General features: G+C 45.9%; 1 protein-coding gene across 4 annotated transcripts in view; it reads right to left on the bottom strand.

Moving 5' to 3' along the window:
• The window catches only part of LOC105685920 (transcription factor SOX-5), a 123,540-nt gene that overhangs the window by 16,676 nt on the left and 79,266 nt on the right, over positions 1-27,598 (bottom strand). For 3 of the 4 annotated variants that reach the window (XM_048655108.1, XM_012400403.3, XM_020852297.2), the window contains 2 exons: positions 15,925-16,695; positions 11,850-12,054 (listed from right to left, as the gene is read on the bottom strand). In XM_048655108.1, coding sequence (XP_048511065.1) covers positions 11,850-12,054; positions 15,925-16,695 — 976 coding nt within the window. The remainder of the gene's footprint in view (positions 1-11,849; positions 12,055-15,924; positions 16,696-27,598) is intronic. The other variant, XM_048655109.1, reaches the window with a different exon arrangement.

The raw sequence follows: 27,598 nt of genomic DNA, 5'->3' as shown, positions 1-27,598 counted from the left end.
GCTCCGCGGCGTTTTTTCCCACCCTCCGTAAGCCGACCGTACGGTAGCTGCTAGAAAGTGATTAATTCTTAACAAGGCGAGGCGAGGCGAGGCGAGGCAGGCGAACGAAAACCCGCTCGACGGGGTGGAAGGTAGTGGGGTAGGTGGGTAGGTGGTTAGGTGGGTAGGTGGGTAGGTGGGCACCTACTCGAGCGTCCACGCGTCTCCGCATCGGGGTGTCGAGGGGCGGCGGTGGGGCGGTAGGGGGGGTCTACCACGGGGTGGATGTCGGTGCGTCTCAGTACAATAAGCGCGTTATGCCTCCGCGAGGACGAGGACCCGGGTGAGCGGGGGGGAGCCACCCACGGCGGGGTCACAATGCCCGCCCCTCGCCCTCGGGATCCACCGACCTTTAATTAATGTTGTACGGTACGCGCGCGGTACGCGTATATGGTGTATAAGGGCATAAAGTCACCGGCGTGCTTTGGCAGGCGGGCAGATCGCTCGCGCGCACCGCAGAGGCAACCGCGGACTTGCTGCGAGCGTAAAAGCTCGAATCCAAGGCGCAACGTACGCGCCGGGTGCTCCGCCAACCGCACCAGATATCTACGTCCGAAGAACCACTTGAAACGAGAATAATGCGCCCGTTGCACGTGGCCCTCTTCGTACCTCGGTACAACCCACCCCTCCCTCCCTCCCTCCCCCCTCGCCCTTCCTTCCTTCCTTCCCTCTTTTACAAATCTCTACTACACATTTACATTCAACCGTGGTTCGCATCGTATGTGCACTTGCGCATTTCTCTCTCTCTCTCTCTCTCTCCCGCTCTCTCCCGCTCTCTCCACACCGCCGTACACCCTGAATATTTACCACCGAGTACCCGCTGCTCGGTACAGCGCATATAGAACGCTTTTCTGACGATGAACGATTTCATCCCACGCGTATACGTGCAGTGTATATGTATGTATACTTGTACACACTGTACGGTCAGAGTGAATCAGAGCAATTTCAACCATGTGAAAATAATGCGCACATATATGTATATATACTCGGCGTATATAGTATATCCACGTATCATACAATTCGTAGGATTTATTTATATGTATATTTTTTTTTTCACTCTCGCGAAGCTGCACACGTGGTTCGCGTACAGGTGTACACCAACCACCTATACGTAGGGGGAGGGGGGTCGAGAAGAGGATTTTCGGAAATTCTACAGCGTTCGCGGAGCATGAAGATCACGGAGCCGCCGCCGCCGATATGCTGCAGTGCGGAGGTGCGCTCAGTCATACGCGAAGAAATGAACTCGCGTCTGTTATTCGTACGGAATATATACCTACTATGTACGCACACGTCGTATACGCGCGGTTATAAAAGTCGCGGACGAACGTGTTGTATCCGCAGCGTAAACCGATATCGGTGGCGGCCCGATCCCGATGCAGCGGCATTCGAGATGTATGAGATTTATCGTCGTGTACGCAGGGTATACGTACGCACGCCATGGGAACGTTTGGAGAAACGTGAGAACCGCGGGGCGACGCAGCTGCGTATCTATATGTGTGACGTGCAAACCGCGAGAATTAAGACAGAGGCTGCGATCCACGCAACAACGTGTATCGCCCTGTATAACTATACAGCCGACGAACGTTATGAAAGAAAATCATTCGCCGTTGTTTTATCTTCGTTCCGTATTATGAATAGACGGATGAAAATAAACTGAGAAACGATAGCTACTCTGCAACGATTGCGATACAACGAACCAGAAATATTTCATTCAATTCTGGGATAGAAGAAATTAATCGGATGAACGGGATTTCTGCTGTACATGTGTAGTTGCAACACGCGCACACACAGAGACACGCAGAGCGTCTATAATTGTTCCTCGGTTACGTTATCTTTATTCTTCACCTTGTTTTACCTAAGGAGATCGATGCGCGACAGGTTGAAATTAGTGGGCGGACGGTGTTGCGTCCGAGAATCTTGAATGTGGGCAATACACGCGTAGGTGGGCATATAGGTGTGCCCGCTCGTATACCGTACGTTCGATAGAAAATGCGTTCATTCTACGTTCGTGTGAACGGTTGATACGCGAAAAGAAAAGTCGGTGACTGTGCGCCGCGCGAGTAAGTATAAGGTAAAGCGGTGGTGGTGGTGGTGGTGCGCGGTGGTGTGTACGGTGACTAGATGGAATGCACAGCTGCTGCAGAGGTCCATTCACATTCGTCCAAATTCCTCGACCGCGCGACTTCTTGAACTGCCATCGCGACCCATGCGGTCCACGGTAACTATACATATAGAAAGCTGAACGATACCGCCCGCAACCGCGTACGACACAGCGGCCGCAGTTATTCGAAAATAGAAATCCGCGCGCGTATATGAAGCGTCGCACGATTGTCACTCACATGGACGTGTACCGTGTGGAGCCGCACACCTCCCGTTCGTCGTCGACGCCGAGGGGTTTGAGAGGAATAAAATACCTCGTGTCATCGGTAGGAAATTCGTGGGAGTTTGAATTTTTCCGATTCCGTTGCCGATGCGCCGGGAATTTCGTGAAATCGGTTGAAAAAACGTACGTATGCAAGCGTAGCCGGTGTAAAACTTGCATTGACAATACCGACGCACGAGCGACGAATATAACAAGGTGTGTAGGTATATGTATAACTGCGGGGTAGGAGAACGCGCGGTGGGCGCAAAAAACTCCCGAGAGCTTTTCCCCTCCCTCGCGTAGCTTTTGCGGTTGATGGAAAGCTCGTCTCTGGACAAGATTCTCATTGACACCTTTTGTTCGCGTTATGGAAAGGAAGCAAAGATGATGATGATGATGATGATTTTACTCGTTTGTTATATCCCGTACTGGGAATTTGTCCAATTAGAGGTGACCTCGGCTTCACTTCGCTTTGTTATATTCGTTCCATCGTCATGAGTGCGAACACCCGCACCCGCGGTATAGAAGCGGCGGCGGCGGCGGCGGCGGCAGTTGCTCGAGCTTCGGCATTAGCTTTAACGTGGCGGTGTTCGTTCCGCAAGGGATCCGCGCGATGAGTCGTCGGGCCCGAGGGTGACGCGAAATTATATAAGCGGAACGCGGTGTATACGAAGTTCGTTTCTTTTCTTTTTTCTCTTTTTTCTTTTTCTTACAAGTGTTCCAACGAATCGATTCTTCAATTGGATCAATTCGCGCGACGATTCGACGCGTATATAAAGCGACGTCCTAATAGGTACCCATTCGCCCTTATTATTCGCCCTGTACATACGTACATACATATATATAGCACATAAGTCCCGATGCCTTAAAGATGTTATTGTATGTACGCGAAGAGCTATATTATGTAAAATATTTGGATAAGAGCGTAAATTATTTATCACACCCGCGTGTATCGATTATTTTTTTTCTTTTTGCTTATTTTTTTATTTTCTCGTTCTCTCGCTTTCTCACTTTCAACGAGTCACAAATTTGAAGATTATGTACCGCACCGCGTGCGTGTGCCGCACGTTATACGCGGTGGTATGGAGAGAGAGTGCATTTCGAGCGTCGCCCGAAGGGTGTACGTATTAAATCGTTTGAGCTAGTTTGGGATAAGTGTATATTTGGAGAGGCTGAAAAAAAGGGGGGAGTGGGGTGGGGTGAAAAGGGGGGGGGGAAAGAACTTTGAAAAAAATTGGTGTTTCACAGGGATTATCATTCATACGCGACGCCGCGGTACACGTATTTATTTTAATCTATTCCTGGACGAGACCACCGAACGCATTATAACCGATCCCTTTAGTGCGGTAGCGTGAAAGAACCGCCTATATAATATTTTAGATAAACATGTAACAAAAATATTCTCTACATAGAAAAACGGTGAAGGAAAGTTAAGTGAAAAATGACAACCGAGAATTTTACTTTGACTCCGTTGATGGATCGATACCTATATCATCCTATATCTACCTGATACGCGACCGCGATGCGATCCTTCGACGATCGCACAAAATTGTTCACCCTTCTACACGATCCCGCAATTAAAATTATTAATTTTCCCCGTTCTTTTTTCTATTTCGTTGTACGCGAGATGGATTCCGACAAGGGAATCCTATCGCGTTCGAGTACCGAAATTTCTCAGCTGACATACGTCATCTCCCCCCGTAGGTATCGTCGTGCCTATAACGCGCGGAGAAGACATTTCCACGTTGTACGCGTGTGCGTTGTTACGCGTTCGTGAATGGTATTAATTTCTCCGTTAAGGACAGCTACCCAAAACTCATTAATCTGCGCCTTTTGATATTTCTTTTTTCGAAATCCTAGAACCAAGGGACCGATGCGCCCGATGCCGTGTTATACACGTGGGATATTATATGGGATTCCATCAGTTTTTCTTCAACTTGAAATATGCCCGTGTGTTTCAAGAACACATTGCGACGTCGCTTCCAACATATTGGACCGGAAGTCTTGGCCCATTTCTCTTCAGGGTTGCCGCAGATGAGCCACCGTTACCCGTGTCTCTTGTAAAACCTCGGAGAATAGATCCGCGACGCGGTGCCGCGACATTTTTTCCAAAAATTTTCACCCCCGTCCTCACCGTCGAAGGGTCGAAAATTTTGCCCATCCGAGAGTCTGTTACGGTTCGATGAAGCGTCCGGTAGCGTGCGACGGGACGATGGATTCGACGACGGTAATATTTCTTAAATTGCTGTATAATAAAATATATTACGTATATATTACGTGTATAGCGCGGGTACAACCGCAACGTGCAAAATCGCACTGAGAAAAGGTCCGCAGGTACAGGTATACGGCGCATAATTAGCGTCGCGCGGTTTTTTGCATCTGAAAGAATTATTGTTGCGGGTTTCTTTTAGATTGGCCAACAATGTAAGGTATATGAAAACGAGAAGCGAGATATTTCTGCGGTCGCGTTAACCGTGCGGGAAGACGTTCGCAGTTTACACGGGTTGGTTTAAGGAGTAAATTACACCCCAACGGTGCAGCGCAGGCGGTAAAGGTCTTGGGTACTTCTGGTTGGAAAAGAAGAGAAAAAGAAAGAACGAACGAACAAAAAAAAAAAACAACAACAACCGAGAGAAAAAAGAGTGAGAAAAAGGAATCGTAAATACAAAATAAAAATAAAAAAAAAAAATAAAAAAAAAAAATGAAAAAAAAAAAGGAAAAGAGTCTTTCTCTTAAAGTAACCGCGCGCACTGGAATAAGATTACTTCAGTATTATAATAATTATTATAATTTTTCCACCTCGTGCAATTTAAACCTAAAGCACGTTATTATTTTCGTCGTCTTGTACGCGCGCTAACGATCGTGGAAACAATGAGGTACAATGTTAATGAGAAAAGTAATTATATATGAGGATTATTTTTTATTTCTTTCATTCTTTCTTTTTCTCCTCTTTATTTCATTCCCTCTCTCTCTCTCTCTCTCTTCATCTCGCTCGTTTCTTCCCCCTTTCGTCTTTTATTATTATTTTATTATTTTTCTCCTTTTCTTATACTTTTAGCGGAAAATCGGCTCAGGAAATGGGAAGCTGCGCCGCGGGAGGTTCAGAAGAAATCCGGTGGAAAGGGTCTCGGGGGGAAGGGAGAAAATGCCGCGAGCACCAAGTGGTCCAGACTTCATCGGGGTTACAATTTACACCACATTTCAACGTTGTCGTAACCCCGTAGCCATTGTATAATCTCACCCTCACGTATTTTCGCGGCACGCTTCGCTCGTTCGCTAAACTCGAACGAACGATATCCCGGCAATGGGCGAGGAATAATGAAAGTCAATTCTCTTATTTTCGAATCAAGGTGCTATTACCTTCGTGAAATTTCATCGCGATACAACCGGATTCTCGTGTACTTCAAAAATTAGAAGGCATCCATTTATAATCAAAGCTGATTAGCTCGTCTCGGTTCTTTACTTTACTTTTCTTTTCTTTTCTTTTTTTTTTTCTCTTTTCTTTCGGGCACCCTGCGTATACATAGTGTCGCGAAGCGGTTGAATTATTAATAGCACAATTTGAAACTCGATTTCGCATTCCATATGGGTACCGACGAAATCTATGAAGTGTATATAGGTATGCGTTACATAATTTGCACATCGCGCATCCCCATGACTACGCGAAACTTTCTGGAAGGGGTTGATTTTCAGCGAAGCGCAAACAGCCCTTCTAATGGTATTATAACATACAATAATTAAGAGAAAAGCACGTAACTTCGCAGCTGATACCCATAGTTCAACTACACACAACGGAAATATCTATAAAAAACTAGACACGTTCGATATTCGAAGATTTGGGTACCCAAATTTTTGTCTCATTCGGTTTTTCATTGTCGCGTAAGCTCGCGGACTACCCCGATGGATCGTGACGAACGATCGATCAATCGGATGAAAAATAAATCAGATAGAAGTAAAATTAAAAATTAATAACTACTTGACGCGAGACACGAATATCTTTGGTCACAGTAAAACAAAATACCCACACTGACGTTATATATTATGGGCGAGTATAGAAAACAAAAGCGAGAAAAGTGATTTTAGCGGCGGGTGGAGGAGGGTAGAGGATATGCAGGGGTGCAAAGGGCGCGGGTATACATAAAGGGATGGGAGGAGAAAGGACGAGAGTGGCATCAGTCGACGGGTTTAATGAGGTTAGCAGCAATTACATGCATTAGTAGTATATACCGGGAGCGCTGAGGATGGTCTGAAACCTTGTGGAAAATATACCTATGTACCTACGCATACCGATATACCTTATACAGTGGATCGCATCAGGTGAAATACACATGGAAACGTGTACCGCGCTTATGACGTAGGTAAATTCGTCTGCCTGTATACGTGTAAAGATTATGATACCGAACACACACACACACACACAAACACGTGTATGCACCGCGATGTTCACATGTGGGTTGAAACGCATCGACGACGACGACGACGACGACGACTAAGGGTGCAGAGATGCGCGCCTAAATGCGTGAAAGCGTTAACCGTCGACCTTTAATCTCTTGCCGTTAACCGCCGAGCTCCGGTATCCGTGAAATGTGCTTCGTTTGAGATATACGAGGTAGATGGGTTCTGTAGTACCTCAGGTTTGCGGGTTGGAGAATGCTTTTTTTTGGTACACGGGGACATATAACGCGTGTACCAGCGTTTTCACCGCGGTATGTCCGGTTGCCTAACGTCGAGCGTCACCTCCCTTGCAGCGCCGCGGTGCAGACGCTGGGACGAAAGCGGTAAGAGATGCAGCCGGGTGTCCGACTTCGATCGAGAGCATCGGATGGAAAAAAACGGGGAGCTCTCGCATTATTTCGAATGGAAATCGGTTAAAGCGGAACACCCTGTAGACGTGTGTGTGCGTGTATACGTAGAGAGTCGTACGCGCGATCCTTACGCCTCGATGCAATATCGTGCGTCGCCATCAAACGATATTCAGGCGTCGCAACGCGCTTTGATCGCTCCGAGAGATAACCCACAATTACATGTACATGTATACAGGTTACAGTAGGCGTATGTACCTACATAAAATATATGGGGGGGTTAAGGGGGGTAAGGGGGTAAGGGGGGAAAGAAGGGAGGAATATAACTGGGAATGAAAATGGAGGTCGTTCCACAAAGCGAGGAATCGCGGGATAATTATAATATTGCGCGAGTATCGCAATATGGCGTGTTATATATATATATACATGTACACCTATATACGTGAATGACGGCTTTAAAACACAAATCGGCCATATTTTTAGGGTTGCCGTTTAGAAAAAAATTCGCTAAGCGTATTATCGGAGAATTTTACGAATACTTATCTAGCTTCTCTATACTTTGTACGCGCACTACACAATAATTACCCTGAACTTTGACCTTTTCTATTTTTCGAACGTATCCTCCTTTATTTCTCGATCGATCTTTTCCCTACAACACGTACACATACATATATACATGCCTATTGAACATACAACATAATTCGAGAAAATTGATAAGACCGTGCGATTGTCGTATGACGACGAATTGGAAAAAAAAAAAAAAACGTCCAGATAATTGCATGGCAATATTTATACGTAGAGACGACATAACGTGTGTCGGTGACACAGGCAACGTTGAAGGGTATGTGTGTATATATTAATATAATTTCGCGTCGATACGCACTCGCGGTTCGGATCGTTCAGTCAGAATCTCCCGTCCGATGGGGACGGTCTGGTCGACGATTATCCCCCGTGATTAACGATGATATTGGACGCACACCGCAAACAATTCCCCCTCTCACTTTTCACTCCCTTCGCCGCAACGCACGCAGTGCAGTGATATTAACGCGATATTATACGGGTATAGATACGGTAGCGCTACTCCACAAAGACAACCCCCGCAGGAAGCCCCGAATCTCTCTCGTTTGTCGCGGGGGGGCAACGAAACAAGCAAATCGCCAATTATAGTATTAAACGTCGAACTAGTTCGAAGGATTGTACGACGGTTAGCTGCGTAGGGTTTTGAAAGATTTTCCGTACGCGTTCCTATAAAAAGACCCGCAAGTTTACCCCATCCGCGTACGAGACAAATTTCAAAGCAAGGTGGACATGACAATTAGTTATGGCTTTCCGCGTATTTGAAAATCGAAACTTCGGATCTGCTGACGATCCCGTTGTACCCTCATTCAAAAGAGTGGAACCTTATCAACACCCCTCAGATCGAACGGTCCGATCCGTATACTCGGATCTATCCAACGTCGCGGTATATAACGAGCGCAACGCGCGCTCTGTACGTTGAATAAAAAGCGCAAAAGAAAAAAAAAGAAAAAAAAAAAGGAGACCAATAAAAGCGTACAACGGAGCGCGGAAAGCGTTGCACGCAACGGATAGGTAACTACGGTGTACGTCGATGTACAGTCGATGGCGATTGGAACGTTGGGCAGGTGCGCACGAGGCCTATAAACGGCGTCGGGACGTTACTGGCGCCTCTTGGCCGCCCACGCGGTCCATTATACGTCGGTTGGCAGGGCTAACGCGATAGGTCGACGACGGTACGTTACACGTACAGCTCACGTATACACACACGTACGTGCGTACCTGATGCCTATCATCCACGTGTACGAAAATCTCCCCGCGCGTATCACTCATGGGTACATATCGCACGTGCGCGCGTGTGCGTCGCTATTTCCGTGCGCAGGTAAAAATTTTTCATCCCCAAAAAAAAAATGTCCCGTGTAACCCACCTGACGTACGAGTAGTCGCTCTAACGCACCTGCGTTCCTCCTGTACGATCATAGCGACGCGAAGCGTCGCTCGTGCAGGTAGGTAGCCGGCGGTGAGAGAAGAATAGCGTAGCGGGCGAGCGGCGGAGCGCGGCGTGCAGGTAGGGCGACGACGCATCGTAACAGGTGGAAAGGCCGTGCTGGTACAGAGTAGAGCAGGGGAGTCCGCGAGCCCGGCCTCACAACCTGAACCTGAAGAGCCTCCGAGGAGGAGGAATCCCCACCACGTTTCACGTCGTCGTAACCACGACGCCCTCTGCGCACGCTGTCCAGGAAGAGGAGGAGGAGGAGGAGGAGGAGGAGGAGGAAGAGGAGGAGGAGGAGGCGAAGAAAACTCGCGACCGCCTTGCCACCTCCCACGTATAATCCCGGGGATAGCCACCGTTGGCTATCTCGCGTTTATATCGCTGCTCTATACGCTGTATTGTTCGCGCAGGTAAGCGACCGGAGCATAAGCGAGTACGAATGGGCGACGGACTCGAACGTCGGCTTCGACGACGGAGGGATCGATCCGGTCGGCGGTGATCCTCCGGGGGAGGGGCTGGGGCGAAATCGGAGCGACGACGCGTCTAAGAGCTTTCCGAGGATCCGATCGGCGATATATGCAATTACGCGATACGCGTAGGTACGCGCGTACGGCGTACGACGGAGACGCGTACGGAGCGAACGATTTTAAGCGCTAGTCGGGATCAACGGCGTGCCGAGCACCCGCGGATCAATAAATTTTTCTCCGCGTGTATTTATAGGGTACGCGTATAATATCTATCGGTGAAACACACCCGCGCTCGGATTGCGGCTCGCCGTCCTTCTTATATATGTGTTATCTCACCGGTTTATATTAAACGATCGGATGTGATATTTTTCCGGTAGATACACGATGCGTGGCGTGCTCCTCCCTCATAATCGTTATTATACCGAGAATTTTTAATGCCCCCAACTTCCTCCGTATACAAAAAGCTCACATAATATACATCGTAATAATTGCATCCACGCGAGCTACGGTATATCGCGTATTCCGATTGTATATATATATATATATATATATATCTGTGTATATCTGTATATATCTGTATATCCTCCCCCTCAAATTTACACCATAAAATTCTCGTGTATTATTAATATATCGGCTGTGTACTGGGAAACGATTCCGCACCACGTGGAAGACGGTCTGATCGTACGAAAAAAAAATACGTGTATACCGATACGCGAACGCGAATGATTGTCGGTATTTTGATCAATCGAGGATGAAAAAAAGACGAGGAGTTACACAAAAAAAAAAGTCATTCGGATATGGAAGCGAATAAACGGGGGGTACGTGGGCCGCAGGTATATATCGCTGGTACGTGTACGCATCAACAGGCGTGTATCGCTATTACCTTGTGTTACCGGTTCATTAGGCTCTTCTGGTTCTACGCAAAAGTTAACTCCGCTGATCGTTGGTCGGTATGCGTAATGTAGGGAAAATGTCGTCGGCCTGGCGCGCGGTCATCTCGTCGATGGATATATATATATATACGTATAGTTGTACGCGTCCGTATATGATATTCCGAAAGGGAGATGCGAACGAGACGACACCCGGCATTAAACGTATACGTATATACCGCGTACACATTTAGACGAGGAAAGATAAGCAGGATCTCCTCGTCCTGCGACGTTATGTCGCGTATATCAAGCCCTTTCTTCGCCGCTCGTTTCCACACGCGCACACTCACGTTTATATTACACTAATCCAGCCGTTTTATACGCGTGTTGAAATTTACCTGAAATTGCGAAACGCGCGCGAATGCGTACACGCGGCGAAGTACATAAAATCGCGCGACGATATCGCGTAAGCGTGTGTACACGCGCAGCGAATCCGCTTTGAAATTTACCTGAGATTCGCTGCGGCAACGCGCACGTACGTACGTAAGTTCGCGACCGGTTTGCACACACGCGCTTTATATATATATGCATCGTCAAAATCGACGCACTCACGCACGCACTCACGCACTTCGGAGTCGGCTTTAAAAAAGCAATAAAATAATCCTACGCTCGTCGAGTAGTTCAACTTGTATCGTTCGCGGTGTAAACTATCGGGCGCGAATTCCTTTTCGCTGGGGATTTCTCGCTTAATTATTTCGTAAGTAAGTGTACGAGGTGCGTGCACGACGTTACACGGACACCGTACCGCGCACGGTTCGCACAATCTTGCAATTTTACTGCATCATATTCGTCGCGAATCGCAAAAAATTCATGCCTTTCCGTAGCATGTTAAAACGATATTGTACAGGTATACGTAGCGCAATCAAGCGCAGCGCGACGTTAACTGGCCGGGCCAGGGCGGACGGGTATAATTAGGTGTGAATTTTATCCGCATCTCGCTGTAGTAATGCGTACGAGGCACATCTGTTCAAATTAAATCCACCGGACATAGTTGCTTCGCTCGGCGAGGCTGCGAATTTCTAATAAAATCCTCGCTGACGTGATACACACATGCGTGAAAAGCGACTGTACAATGTATATATCCGGTCTGGAAAATCAATTTCCCAATTCCTTTTTATTTCGTCGGATCTCGGAGAGATCGGCAACGATCGGGTGGCAACGATCGCGTTACCGCGAACGTACGAAATAAAAGAGACGAATGCGCGAGGGTCGCGCGCACCTCGTTTCATCGGGGTGGCTTACCTTGGTCTGGTCCTGCTGCTGGAGAAGCTGTTCCCTGAGCATCTGAAGCTGTAGGATCATCTCGGATAGGCGTCGTTCTTTTTCGACGAAGTTATCGGCGCATAGGACCCTGTGGAGGGCCGCGGCACCGTCCTGATGTCCCTCAGTCGCCGTGTTTCTGTCAGCTCCCTGCGACGGCGCGATACTGTTCGATATACTGGTGCTGCTGAAACATGCGGATTTACGATCACGTATAATTTTCATCACCTCGCGCGCTCCGTCGATCTCTAAATTTTTCATCGATCATTGAATCGGAAAATCGACGTTAATTGGGATCAATTGCGGGGGGGGCTTTCCCGATGCGGGAGGAGAAGGACGACTTACAGGTACATACGTACGAAGGTGTTTTTCAGGGCGCCAGCTTAATACCGCGGGACGTCCGCAAGCGGAGCAGATGCTGGGTCGCCCGAACACGGTGAATAATAGATGGGGTTTCGCGGTCGCGCAATCTCAACGACGGGGCGAGTGTTTGCCCCGGTGATAGGCCCCCCGTTTCCCCCTTTCCCTCTTTCTTATTATCGTTATATTTTTTTTTTCTTTTTTTTTTCTCTACCTCACTTCTCTCTCTCTCTTCTTCCCTTGCCCCACGGCGCTATATAGTCGCCCGTTTTTATACCTCACCTCCTTTTATGCTACGCGAAACAAGACGTGATCTATACAGCCTCACCTACACGTCTACGAAGACTCCGCGTATGAATATATATGTATACATAGGCCTACGTACACACCTGTTCTCACGTATAGGTATTCGTAATATAACGTCTCTATTCCCGTCATCTCGGACCGCGCGACGTCAGGTCAGCGTCAGAAGCTCGCCCCGGCTACAGCACATCTTTTTCTCTCCCTCTTCCACGTCGAATTTTATCTTTTTCTCGCCTATTTTTCTCTTTTTTTCGAATCCCCGTTTCTTTTTAGCCCGGCCGCTAGCGAGTGGTATAGCTTTGTTGTCACTTTTCTGATGGAAAAATATGTTCCGCGAGCCATCGTCGTAGTTAACGAAGCTGTAGCCGTATTATATTATCGCATCGATTTTGCGGAGGCCGGAGGTATATTATATATACGTATGTACGTGTGTACCTTGCGTACGTACAACGTGTTCGAAAGTCGCTTCGACAATTTGGACGAAAATTTATTGCTTTATAATAACGATGTTAGCGTCAAAATTCGGAATTGGGCGATACGCGATCTTCCGCGTCTCCGCAAATCCATCGAGTTAATTGACGTCGGTTTTTATTTTCGGATGAAAAATCGTACCGTCCGCGCATCGCGGTAAAAGCCTATTTTTTTTTTCTTCTATCTTCTAGTTTTTTCGAACGTCTCAAATTTATCGCAGCCATATACGCGATGTGTATTATACATATATACATATATATATCACGTTTTATAACGCACATCGTGCATCGATAATTAGCCAAGAATGCTCCCGCGGCTGCACGAGTCGCTTCTATAGGCCGGTAGAATTTATTTTAATGAAAGAACTCGGCTGTGCATGACCTTCTTTGGCAGATCCTATCGACTGCGAGTACGGTGCGTGTATAAAACTATTATACTGTACACGGCGCGTACGGACGTATAGGAGTAAAGCGAGAGAGCCCCGGCACAACCGCGAACGAGCGGATCAGGCAGCGGTAGCTGCGCCTCCCTCTGTTCGTGCCCAGTGACCTCGTTGACCCCCCGTTATGGCCCTCCGCCCAACAAGAGACCCATTCTGTTATTATTTATTATTATCCTATCGCAAGAAAACTAAACGAAGGGTTTATTTCCTATAACGTACCGTACGCTGTACGAAATTAAAAGGCGAGATAAGCGTGAACCCTGAAGATGCGGCGCTCGGCGTCTCTTGTTCCTTCATTTTATCTTTTCTTTCCGCTTGTGTTCGCTTTCATTTTCTTCCTTTTCTTTGTGATTCTCCTTTCTTTACTTTTCCTCGATTATCTCCCTCCGTTTTTTTTTTTTTTTTTATACACTTCCTCATTATTACGCCCTTCGTAGTTTTTCTCTATCTCCGAGCGTGTACGTTAAATAAAATTATTCCTATTATACAACTTATTATCTCCGTCTCCACGGTATAATTACCCTGTACCGTAATACAAACCAGCTGCACAGCGATACCACGCGAGATCTTTGAGAAGCGAATCTTCAGGTCCGCGAACAAACCAGGTAAATGTACAAATTGTCTCTGGTACATAAATGACATTTTACTCGCTTAATTACTCTGCGCGCAATTTCATTCCCATCCCTTCATCTCTCCCGTATTATCTTCCATTGCAGTTCAAGAGTATACTTCTATTTCGTCTCTACGGCTCGCAATACGGATCCGTCGATTGTCTCCCGCGCAGCAGATGCAAAGTTTACTGTCAAAATAATTGAAAAAAAATAAGCTCAGAAAAATGAACAACCCGCAGGTAGATAATTTGATCGTATTTTTCCGGCTTTCTTTGATAAGTCGAGTTATTTTTCATTATTTTTGATAAGAAAGTAAGAAGAGAAAATAAGGAATGAAAGTAGGAAAAGAAAACTTGTCGGCGGTCCAGCTTTCATTACGGACCTTTACACAGAATTTAGCCCCGTAACGCATTATCTTTGCCATACGTAAGAAAACGGTGATATTTTCCTAACGGTTTTCCATCTAATATATATATATATATATATATATATATACGGACATTTCTGCACGGTTGAATCGTCGAGGTATACTTTCGTCGTTAGAATTTCACTTGTATATATATATTGTATATATCGCCGATACACATCCGCATAGATTATAACGTAGGTATTAATATATATACATTTATATAGAACATACGGAAAACATTCTAATTCATTCGAATTGAAGATTAGCCGTTGATACACCTACGGATAAATAAAGTAGATCGATTAATCTCGCTCGTATAGATACACGAACGGTGGGGACGTTGAACGATTTATTATATCTGCGTCCAGGTGCAGCGGCGTGCAGGCGACGCGGACGGTGTGAAATGCAGAAATAACCGAGGAATCGATGCGAAGTTTCTGCAATTTTATGCCAGCCGGCGTAATATCCGGATATTACAAATCGAAAAATTATCGTATACTGTATACATACGTACGTACGAACGCGAGCACCAGACGACGACCGCGCCATACGGATCGCAATGTGCAGCAACAGTGCAGCGGCTCTATAACAAGGCGTGTGAACGAACGCGTGTGTACATATTTATTTATTTATATATGTATATATATGTGTATGTGTATATATATATATATATTTATTTATTTACTCGGTTCATTTATTTATTCGAGTAGGGGATTCTCGACTCTGTCGCACGCGCGTGAATAGATTACACATAATATTTAAAACGGTGTGCGGCAACGGCGTACATAAATATACGTATATATGTATACATACGTGTCGTACGAACACACGCGGCGTATTACGGGCGACGGAATTATTGCGGCAGAAACTGAAAAGCAACGAGGCGAAATACATATACAATAATTATCAAGTAATTAATGATAAGAAGTAATTAATGATCATAATGTACCGTGTGGTTACGAGACGACTTGCACTGTATAATACGCACGTCTATGTATACATGATACGCGTAACGTAATATACATACACGTATACGAATAACCGTGATTTCGCGCTGCTGCAGCATACGTGCAGTCGCGCTCGCGGTATATACGTATAATATAATAGGTAATGCAATTGTGTACAGGCGACATAACGTGAGAGGGCGAATGTCATCGATGCTGCGATAATACACGGGCGCTAATACGCTCCTATCCGATTGACCCGACGGACTAAACTCGTTGACTTACTACGGACTCCGCCGACTTGTATCGACTGACTGACTGACCCACGCCGATATAAATGAACGCGCGCGTGTGAGTACAACGTCGTCGATATTACAATCAGATTCTTCGTCGACACATAATTCGATCGCAGGAGGAGGAAGGAGGAGGAATTTTTCGGAACCCCGCGGATTTTCTCCCCAATCAACAATTTTGGCGTGTAAAAATTTCCTCGATCGTGATCGGTAGTCTGACTGACCTGTGGGAGTTGTGGGTGACGTGAGTATTTGGCGTTGAGGAAGGTGGGGGTGTCCGTCGAGTGACGGCGTCGTCCTGCAGGGAAAGCGATCCGCTGTTCATCTTGCAGGTGAGCCTCTTGAGGACGTCGTCCATGGACCTCTTGCCCCCGGGTACGCTGACGCCTCCCCCGTTGTTGTTGCTGTGGTTGTTGTTGTTCTGAGTGACGGTGTTGTTGTTGTTGTTGTGATGCGGATTGCTGCCGTGGTGGTGATGGTGATGGTGGTGGTGGTGGTGGTGTCCGTAGCCGTAGGGGTCGGCGAGCAGGGGGGTGGGCGGTGATCCGCATTCGGACGAACTGGCGGGCTCCACCGCCGCCGCGGAGGTGAGCGAGGAGGCGGTGTTCGTCGTTTGGTGCAGATGCGAGTACGCCAGGGTGTCCTGATTAGCGAGGAACACCATCCTCTGTCGTTTGGCCGCCGGTGGCGAGTTGGGCGACGGCGACGGCGAATCGCGTGGGTCGTGTTCGCTCGGCGTCGCCGGCGACGAGCAGCCGGACGACTCGCAGTCTCCCCTCTGAAGGGGATTGTAACAGTCCTCGATAACGCCGTCCACCGGGATAACGCCCTCCTCCAGCTGAAGGTTGTTCGGCTGATCCGCGGCGTTGGTTATACCTTGGATTCCCGATGCGTTCGTTTCCTCCTCCTCGTCGGTGCCCCCCACCGTACCCACCCCGCCCCCACCTTCCGAAAGCTTCGTTGGCGGCGACTTCCTCTTCGAGGACATTCTTACTCTGCGACAAAAAGTAAAAAACACTGCGGTTAATTAACGGATCCCCACCTCCTCCTCCTCCTCCTCCTCCTCATCCTCCCCCTCCCTCCTAAACTTTGTCCTTTCGCTCTAATTTCTTTTTTTCGCTTTTTTTGTTTCCCTTCCTATGCTCATTTCATCGCTATTGTACATTCTTCTTCTTCTTCGACGATCGATCGTTATCGCATGGCTCTGAATTATACCGTCAGGTTTTTCTACCGAAAATTTGTTTTTTCTTCCTACATCCCTATTCGTCTACGGGAATTCACGCGACCTCGTACAAACTAAGTTTTGTGGAAAATAAACTGCCTCGGAATTTTCGTGGGACTGCAGACGCGTTGCTGCGTACAAACCGAAGAGGGTTTTACGGAATTAGGGTGTTGATGATGAAACTCGTTCGTTCAACACCCTCGTCTGAAATCGTCTTCTACGAGGAAATTTTTCTCTCCACTTCTTTCACGTCGTCACCGCGCGCGCGCCTCGACTGCACCCAGACGTTCGCGCACGTATACAGCTGTGAGTGATACGGTGTTTGCTTTTCGGCACATCGACGATTTTTCCAACTGCAGCTGCACACGCGGCGTGCTCGAATATATATGTATATAATTATAAAGTAGACGAAGTTAGGCGGTGCGCGTCCGCGCGCCCTTTCGGATCAAGGAGGTGGATTTATTAATTTACTCATCAATCGATACGTACGATCAGCGAGCTTCGGATTGGCAATGGTTGTGTATAGGCATAGCCGGTTTAGCGTGGATATTGACCGGAAGCTGAGCTATATAGATTCGTAATATCGCGTGCAGGATGCAGCGCATAGAGAAACGTCGAGTCTCGGATGGGGATAGACGAATGCTCTACGAGAGAATTCTGGAGATCTGTCGAATATCCGATTGAACCTTGAACCCATCTGATGTATAGGTGGGCGGGGTAAGAAATGGAGGCACCCGAAGCAGCTCTCCTTGTACACCCCGTCGTACACGTATTCGTATGGTATACGTATATGTATATATATAGTGTAGTATAGGATAATCCGGTAATTTCCTTTAGCGAATCACATCTAAATCGTGTAATTATGAAGCATTCCATGCGGAGGCGATAGATACGATCGAGGGAAAAGAGGGAGAGAGAGAGAGAGAGTGGCGACAATAAAGCGAGAAGCTGGCACGGTATTAAATACGAGTTTCAGATGCGGCGTGGACCGCCCGGGCCGAATTGAGTTACGTAATAATAAGCGACGCAGTTAATACCCGTCCGCTATCACCGCTCGTTCGAGTATCAATAAGAATTATTGTGTGCGCGTGTTGTAACTATAATATATAATGCTCTTTCCCATTCGAAACGAACCCGGGGAACCCGTGCGAGAGAATTTAAAAGACACGTACGCGACGGAGAGAGGAACGGAAGAAGAAGTAGAAGAAGAAGAAGTAGAAGAAGAAGAAGAAGATGAACGCGGCACATATTATATCCCATTATCTTCTATATATCGGGCCAAGCGATGAGGTTGAGCCCGGGGTCAGAGACTGCTGCTGTTCGCCTCAGTTTTATTATTCTTCATATAATATTAGAATCGAGATATAGAGAGCGGATAGAGAGAGGGAGAGAGGGAGAGACGGAGAGAGAGAGAGAGGGAGAGGGAGATTGTTAACATTTACACATTCGACATTATTATAATACCGCGTCAAGATTATAATATAATTTTATAAGCTAAAAATTAATGTACACATATATATATATGTATATATACATGTGACACATTAACCGTTGTAAAAGGGGAGTTTGGAAACAGACGATGATCACGTCGAAGGCGGGTGTTCGCCGAGTACTGCGTGTGCTTTTGATGATATCGTTTATAAAGAACGTTGGCTCATCTCATCCGCGGTATTCGAATGTATGTACATAATACGCTACTGTTAACGATTTCATAGCGGCACAAAGGAATCTCATCGCGATATGTTGAGGAGACACACGTGAGCTTCCAGATATACCTGTAACCGTATACGATTTATAACCACGTTACGTGTCTCTTAGAGAGAAGAACGAAAAAAAAAAACAATTAACGAGAAGGAAAACGATGAAAAAATCAATCGAATCAATGAACGCGATGACGACGCCAGAAATACGCTGGGACTTTAACGGAGGCGGGATGTAACGTTGACGCTCCGCATAATATACAACATATGTGATATCGTGAATGAAACGATACGATCGGTTTAAACTTTCCGCGCAACGGAAGATGATTCGCCGCCGAGGTCAAGGTCTTTATCTCCGTTGCAGCTTGCTGCTGCTGCTGCATGGACACACTGCAGAGTACGTATACACATATGCGTGAATCCACGTACGACGATGCTTGTGGAAAAAAAAGTCAGCTTCTCTTCCACGCGTTTATCCGATCCGGTGACTATTTTGATTTGTTTTATAGCTTTCGATTGTCTCCTCCGCACATACGAGTATACGTACGTACGTATAATATAGTAAGTTCGAGAATTGCACCGGAAAGTGGATGAAAAAAGAAAGAGAAAAAAAAAAGAGGAGGAGGAGAGAAAGGTACGAAATGAAGGAATAACTATAAACTAGGAGGGAATAAAAGAATAAGGAGTGAGAGACGTTGGAAAAAAAGGTAAATGGAATAAAATAAAAGGATCTCGGAATAACAGGTCCTGCGGTGCGGCGGGCAGGAGACAACGACGAGAGAGAGTCCGCGATTGGCTACCCGCTGGGAATCTTTGGCGTTCCCGAGTCTCAAGGGTAATTAATAGACCCCGCCAACTATAAGTTACGGCAGATAATGTCCACCATATTTTATTCAAATGGGATCCCCGCGACTCCGTTTAGCACGGACGACGCTCGGCCTAATTGCGCCCCGAATCCGCAACCTTCCGCCGCGAACATTCGCGAGCGTTTTCTCTGCAACGAACGAATTAATTCACCGCGATTATTATATTGCCAAGGAAATTTCGTGCCGACCTTAAACGCAAGGACTTGTCTCTCGAACGATCGCCACGACCAAACGAACTTTAGCGATATTTCTACGCCGCGTGTTACGCAATTTTCTTTCAAGCCGGATGGACGACCGTCGTCTAGCTTGCAATCGATGCTACGTTGCGTTCGAACGAGAGATCTCAATTTTGTCAAATTTTTCACGATTCCGATTGTTCGTTATTCTGACACACGTACGCTTGATGATAACATTCCGCGGCAACCGCGTCCAGCTGTATATCTGCAGCTACGGAGAAGATATGGCGGAATAAAAAATGCTATACGTTGAATAACTTGCGTCATAGAAACGGTTTGTTAAAATCGTTGAAAGAAAATTTTTTTCTCGATATTCCGTACGCTGCACTATTTATATGGAAAAATTTTAGTCAGTCAGTGCGTTATTTTCACTGAAACCCGACGAGAAAGAGGAGCGAGAGAAAAAGAAGCAGCTGATCCGACTACAGGAGATTTGAAAATTTTGAGCCGATTCGTGCAGCGTTCGTTAGCGTGCAACATTCTATAAAAAGTTGTATGTAATAATAAATTATCGAAGATACATACACATATATGTATATACATGTATACGTATCGGGATAGTAATAATAATAATCTCCGTGCAGCGGTCGCGGTTGTATAATGTACATAATACAAAAGACGCGTCGTTTAATCTCGATGATGTCCGACTTTATCGGGGAAAGGTCGAACATCCCAGTTACACTTAAAGTCGAGATAAACTATACGCGTACCATTGAAAGCAATGTTATGACTATATTTAAAATCACGACTGGCGACCTTATCTATGCGCGACGCTAGAAATTACACACTCTACGACGGGACGAATATCGCGATTTCATGGTGATCTACGTTCATTATTATCGCACACTCGCACACGCGCACACACACACGGACGTTCCGCAACCCCGTGAGAGTGAATTATCTCCGTCGTATCGACGTCTCACGTAATAATAACAATGTCAAACGTAACGCAATTGTAACTAACTCGACGACGAGTATGCGTGTGTGTGCGTGTGTGTAATTCGATTCTACGATTCGACGCAAGTGCGAAGGGGATCGAGAAAAAATCTTTCTCGTTCAAGGTCGGCCCAACGATTACGTTAATCCGTAAATTTTGATAATCGTAGCTGTGCGAAATATTCCTCGTTATTCATCTCGCAGACCACACGAGATCCGAGCTACCGTTTGTTTGTTTGGTTTTTTATTTATTCGTCTATTCAGTTTTTTTCCAACTAGTTGCCAAATCTATTTCACCACGGAGTCACCGATGAGGTGGCTCTTTTCGATTGGGTGTACGAAAAGCAGGTTTTCCAGATCGAACGTCGTCATCTTTGCATTGTGCATCGGCAAACAGTTGGGTTCCGAATGAGATTTATCTCACGTCGATGCAGATTACGTATCGACACGTTGCGTTATTGTACATACATACATATATTTTTTCATATGTAATATAATACCGTCGGAATAAAGTTGTACAAAAAATAATTATTTATCATCAAATATTTATTACAATGCGATACGAATGAAGTCGAAAAGCGCGAAACGCACTTTCGGATATAGATAATACTAATTATAATTGTGCAATTATTACTCGAACACGTAACAAATGTGTGGAGAAACGAGAGGGAAAAATTCCGGCGTAGAAAATGAACGAACGACATGGAACTTTGTGTGCTTTTTTCGTCACTCATCTCCCAAAAACTACAATATCTCGTTCGAACGTTTCTCAGAACTGGATCGATCTCTGCGTACGCGTAAGTCGAAAGATTGAGTAGGTGCGGCGGAGGATTTCTAGGGTGAAACTGGCATCTGTTTGGGTTCAAGTGGCAGCGGTTACGGGCGAAGGAGAAGGAGCCGAAGAAGGGAGAAAAAGGGAGAAAACGGTGGACCTCGAGTCGACTTCCGCCGTCGAGTATATATATATACCCCACGTAGCGGAGGGTGAGCCGAGAGCCTAGCGAGAGTAGTCGTAACGGGCGTTAGGGGTGCCCCATTCGCCTAATAAGAGAAAATAGCAACATCGGAATATAATCCGCGTCGCCTCTCACCGTTTCCCTGGTTTAGAAAAGCTGGTTTGCTGGATGGGGGCTGGCGGAGGAGTTGGCGCGCCGCTGCCGCGACTTCTACCGCCCGCTACGCGACGGAAGGACAACCGAGCACATTGTAATCCGTTTACGCGGTAAAGGAGATTATCGAATGATGCAGGGGCGATTACTCCCACCCCTTATTTTCACCCTTCGAACCGAATCTCCATCTCTATCTCTCAGCGTCACCCTGTCTCCCTCTCTCCGACACCCCTTCCGACAGTTCCGGACTCTGAACCCTTTACGTTTTGATAGGATTTTACACGGGGCAAATCTGTTTTCACAACACGTTTTAACCCCCGCCTCTTATTCATATATATATATTGTATTGTCATTTAACGCAGTTGTCTACGTTCTACGTTCTACGGACAACGTTCGGCGAATTATAACAGAGCTGCAACCAAAGATTACGCAGCTGGTATATAAAGTTATGAATAAGTAATTCATGCCTCGACCGCTCAATGGTTATAATGAGTTTCGTGTAAAATACAACTCTAGATTATTACGAACGATAAGAGCTCAGAAGTCGGCGTTATCGTGTACGGCCTGATTTTTTTTTTACCCCAGACGCGGTCGAGCTTAACACCCATTTGTGACTAGCTGGAATCGTGCAAGCGTCCTGGCATTCTTACGATAGATCCGATGATTTAAGGGTAGCTAAATTGGAGCGAAAATTTTCCACCTTTTTACGAACGAGCGTTATACGTCGTTCGCGAATACACATTCGCATGTCATATCACGGCTGCGAAGAATAATTACGCACGTTGATCGGCGGGGGGGGGGGGGGGGGGGGCGGTTATAATCATCATCGATTATGTATATTACGCGATACCAGTATCTACAATTACAATAAATATATTTATTATATACGAAGGAGCTGGTGGTTTCGAACGTTACACAGTTTGATACTTTGTTGAAACGTCTTATCAACGGGCAGTGGATAAATTATTTTCTATACACGTATCTATAGGTATACATATACATATAAATATATAAGTTCGTAAGGCGATACACGCGCGCGAGTTCGTCTTTCGCGTATACGTATAGTATACTTGACATTATTCGCAGAATTTGTAATCATCCCGAAGAAGATTAATATAAAGGCATGCACGCGTCGTGATTGTAGGAGATCACGTGACGACGGTACACAGATATCGCAGCCTCCGAGTTTGAAGACGTACCGAATCGCGGGATGCGCGTTCTTCGAGGGGGTGAGAAAAAAAAAAGAGAAAACAAAAAAAAACCAAACTACACGACTCCTTCGATCGGCAGCGGTTTTTCGAACGTTGCAGTTGCGTTGTATGATCATCGAGACGTAATTTCGTTCACATTATTCCGTTCGTTTCAGGGTTTCGTTTTTCATTTTCATAAGGGAAGATAGAAGCGCGAGGCCCGGGGGTCGGTACCTATACACCGTAGTCGCGAAGGAGCGTCGGGGGCGTCGTTAGTATTCTTTATAGAAGACAGAGCGGCAGCGTGGGATACGCTCTACATAATGGAGTCCCAGCTAGCGTCTCTTCTTTTGATGCTGCTGAAGTTCCGTCGACCGTTCTGTTGTTTATGTATGAGCGGACTACACCCACGCCCCATTCTCGACGTCGTCGTAGTCGTCGTCGTCGTCGTCGTAGTCGTCGTCGTGAACCGCGAGAAGAGTAGATACCGAATACGTGTACGCGATGCTGCAGGATACCACCTCGGATATATCCCGTTCGTTTCACGTACACGTATACCTGTACCTCTCACGTACCTAACCCGCGTACCTACGGGCACATCCACGTATGCAGCGAGGCGAAGTGCGCGAGTGCACTATAGCTGTAAAAGCAATATTCTTTCGCGCGAGAACTTCCGGACTTTACGCCGAACTACATTTACTACACATCCACTCCCGTATACCTACGTGTTGTACGAGCGCTGAAGAGAAATTTTTCATATTTCCGCGGCGCGCACGGCTGCGGAGTAGCGAAATTAAGTCGTTCCCCGTACCTGTCCAATAAAATTGGACAGCTGCGTCTCTACGAATCCCCGTTCGTCTTTCCTCCCTATACGAAACGTGTGCGGAGAATCGAGTCTTCTTCTTGCGCACCGTCGAGGCCTCTTCGCGTCGCCTATGCCGTATAACTTGAGCTTTTGTTTTCGGTAACACACGCTAGCTCGCTAGCACGCGTTTATCTCGAGATGAATGAACTTCCGGCGTCACTGATTCGCTACGCTCGGTGACGGTATTCGTTGACTAATTGATAGCCCTACGAAGGGGAGAGAGAAAAATCAAATAACGGAAACCCGTGGGCAGGTATTTATCCGTGATACATTGGATTTTGGATCGGAGTATTATCCATCGCAGCTAAGTTTTTCACGTCGCACGGACGAACGGAGCTTCACAAAAGTCGCATATATATCGATATGGAATTGGAATCGGGCTTTCGACGCTCGTTTCTCCTACTTCTTCTTTATTTTTCTTATTCCGCCGCAGCCGCGGCGTGTGCAGCGTGCACGGGTTTCATATTTCTGCTCCGGGTTCTATACCGATGTTCCAGCGCGGCTTGGGTTTCGTCCGAAGGGAAACTTTTCCGAATATTCTTCGGGGTTGCGGGTTTTTCATGGCTAATTAAAGTCCGCGCGGATATATACGACTTCGGGTTTCGCCGTTGCGCTGGAACATGCGTCGTTATACATACCTACATCTATACGCGTACCGAACTTGGCCCGTGCAACTCGTATCGCGCGGACTACAATTTTTCCACCGCTCGGATTTTATAACGGCGGCATGTGTGCAGCAGCATCGGAAAACGGCGCCGGTATAGGTATACGATTCGGACCGTGCGTGCGTATCTCGCGCGTAGCCTACCCATCATTCGTTTGACTTTGATTGCGTTTTAATTAATCACGAGAAGATTTAGGGTCGAACGGCAGAAACATTTATAGGGACGTTGAAAAGGAATTCAAAGAACCCTTTCTCACCGCGTGCGCCGTCACCGACGGAGAGTGAGGAAATGAGAGAGAGAGAGAGAGGTGCGAAGAAGAGGAAGAATAAAATCCGAAGTGGAGATGAGGCGAATTTCATAATTTAAGAAGAGAAATGCCAAAGAGACTGCTAACGCTATATGTTTTGAGAGATTTGTATTACTGAACGGTAACAGATTTGACTGTGAATGATGTAGGTGCTATAGAATACCGGTCTAAATGGTGGCTCCTGCGATTATTCAAAAGCTCGCATACATTTGAACCTAATTTTCAAATTTGACAAAGCAGAACCTAATGATTCAGAAATAACTGTTGCGAGCTTTTTGTATTTCCTTTTTCTTTGTTTTCTCAATCTGCATAACCAGTGCTGGTATATTGTCATTTCATTTGATTAGAAAAAGAGCTTCTTTGAGTTCATATTTTATTTTATTTCTCACGAAGGGCGTCGTCGCGGGAATAAAATGCGCGTATATATAAAAATATAACGAGCTAATCTTTACCGCGTCAGTGAGCACAATGGTGATTAACCTTGATATAATATATATATATACATATATATACATATATATTTATACATACACATAGAGTATAAAAGAAAAATATCGAATGAAAGACACATCATCCCGTGTACGTACGTACACAGAGACACTTACGTTAATCAATTATCCCTCGGCGAGTTCTTTTTCCCCCTCGGTATCGCGGATTCCGTAATGCGAACGGTATAGAGGCGTCACTAATAATAAAATGAAGATTCTTCCGCAATGAATAAAAATAACCACCGGGCGAATGACAGCTGCCGAGAGACTGGCCGCGATATATTCCTTTATACCTTATGTATTTCATTTTCTTTCATATTTAATATTTATTTTCTTTTAATTCATCCGCATATACTCGTTACATACGCATAGAATCTAACATTTTTATTTATCCTATACGTGGACCCTGCGCAGCTGTCCATATCGTATACTCGATTACTTTTTGATTTCCATCGTTGAAATACCGAAGGGTGAACGGTGTTGGGTGCTCACCCCAATATTTCGACCGATCGTCAAATCGTAGAACGAATACACATGCATGAAATCGATAAATTATTGTGCCCTCTATTCGTTTTCGTTTCCTCTTTGTTACGAATTTTCTGTCTTTTTTTTTTTTTTTGTTTTTTTTTTTATCCATCGTAATCTATAATTATACAATGAATATATTAATACGTGGCTATACGTCGTTTAAATTTAGATTTCTGGTATCTTTCTGAACCCATTAATAGTTTTTCCCCGCGCGCGAGCTCGCGCGTACAGTCATATAGCTCGGCCACACACACGTTATATATGAATATAAGAAAAAATACAAAAAAAATGGGGAAAAAAATTATTATTTTTTCATTAGGACGGGGAAAAACGGACACTCGCGCGAATTCCGGTGAACAAGGAATAAGAAAATTGAAAGGGAAAAGAAGATAATGATTTGGAAAAGACGTCACACGATCGTAATCTGATCAAAATTTCACCTCTGCGCGTTGACGGTTGCAACAACGTCTTTATATCGTTGTTATAGCTCAGCTGTCGTTGTAAAAATTTTCAACGAATCGGTATGTAAAACGGTTTTCCTATACACGTAGTACGTTATATACAGTGTACGCAACATTTATTAATCGTAGGGTCTCGCCAGATGATGAAGGCGTGACTAACGAAATCCTTCGAATTCATTCGAATCCAACAAATTCCAGAGTTGACTCACAGTCAAATTCTACATATCCTTAACTTCGTCTCTCCTACTACTCCTCCTCCTCCTCCTCCTCTTCTCCCTCTCTCTCTCTCTCTCTCACTCACTCTTTCTCTCGAAATTTTCACCACGCGTGTAGGAGTATAATAATTCTAAGTGAAGCTGTAAACTACATACCTCGCGCACATTATGTATAGCTGCGGATGCCTTTCGTTTCTTTTCTCTCCGCATGTGTGTTACACGTATATATATATATATGTATATATATAATAATATAAATCTGTTTCCTCTCGAAAATCTATCGGTTAGTTTTTCTTGTTCTTTTTTCATTCGATTTTTTGTTTGTTCGTTACGAAAGAGCCGCCGACGTCGAAACCAGCGCGACTTTATTCTCTCGAGCGGCAATCAGGCAATTCCGAACTCTGGACCAGGCCTTATCGCTCGGGTATAATGCATTCGGTCGTAACAGACGAATATACCAGTTACTGCGTTAGGTGTATAGGCGTATAGGTACACATCTGTATACGTATTCACGTTTCTATACAGAGACGTGATTTTGTATCGGGTATTAAGAGATGATACGCTGACTGTAGTATTACATCCACACGCGGCCATACGTTTTTAGGTATGTACATCTATAGACAAAGCTTCGACTGTGCATTGCCTTCGAATTGTCGACGTCCGTCATCGCCGCTTTAAGGGTAGTGGGAAGGATGCTGCCGCAGCGTAACGAGGAAGAGCGGAGGAGGCCTTCTGGCCGAGAAGAAGAATATGTACGTGAAAAAAAGAGGCAAAACGAACAGAAACGAAAACCAAAGAAAAAAAAAAAAAAAGAAAAAAAAAAGGAAAAAAAATGGGAGAAGAATAAGAATGAAGCGAACGCGAGTCAGGGCCGCGCGTCAAAGACAGGAGACAGGGCATTATATTAGAAACACGCAGAGGAACACGGAGGGAGCGAGGGGCGGAGGGGGTGGGAGGGGGTGGGGGAGGGGGAGAGGAGAGCCTGGAGAGTACAGAGGGCAAAGTATATGGGTTGAGTTAGGTTTAGGCCGAAGTGGGGCCATGTGTTCAGTGTCAAGTTGCGCTGGAAGTTGGTCGAGTTGGCCGGGTTCCTCGATGCTCGCTGGTTCT

Source organism: Athalia rosae, chromosome 5 (genome assembly GCF_917208135.1).
Source record: "Athalia rosae chromosome 5, iyAthRosa1.1, whole genome shotgun sequence".
NCBI lineage: Eukaryota > Metazoa > Arthropoda > Insecta > Hymenoptera > Athaliidae > Athalia > Athalia rosae.
Note: the sequence above shows the minus strand (reverse complement) of the source record. Positions and strands in the feature narration are given on the sequence as shown.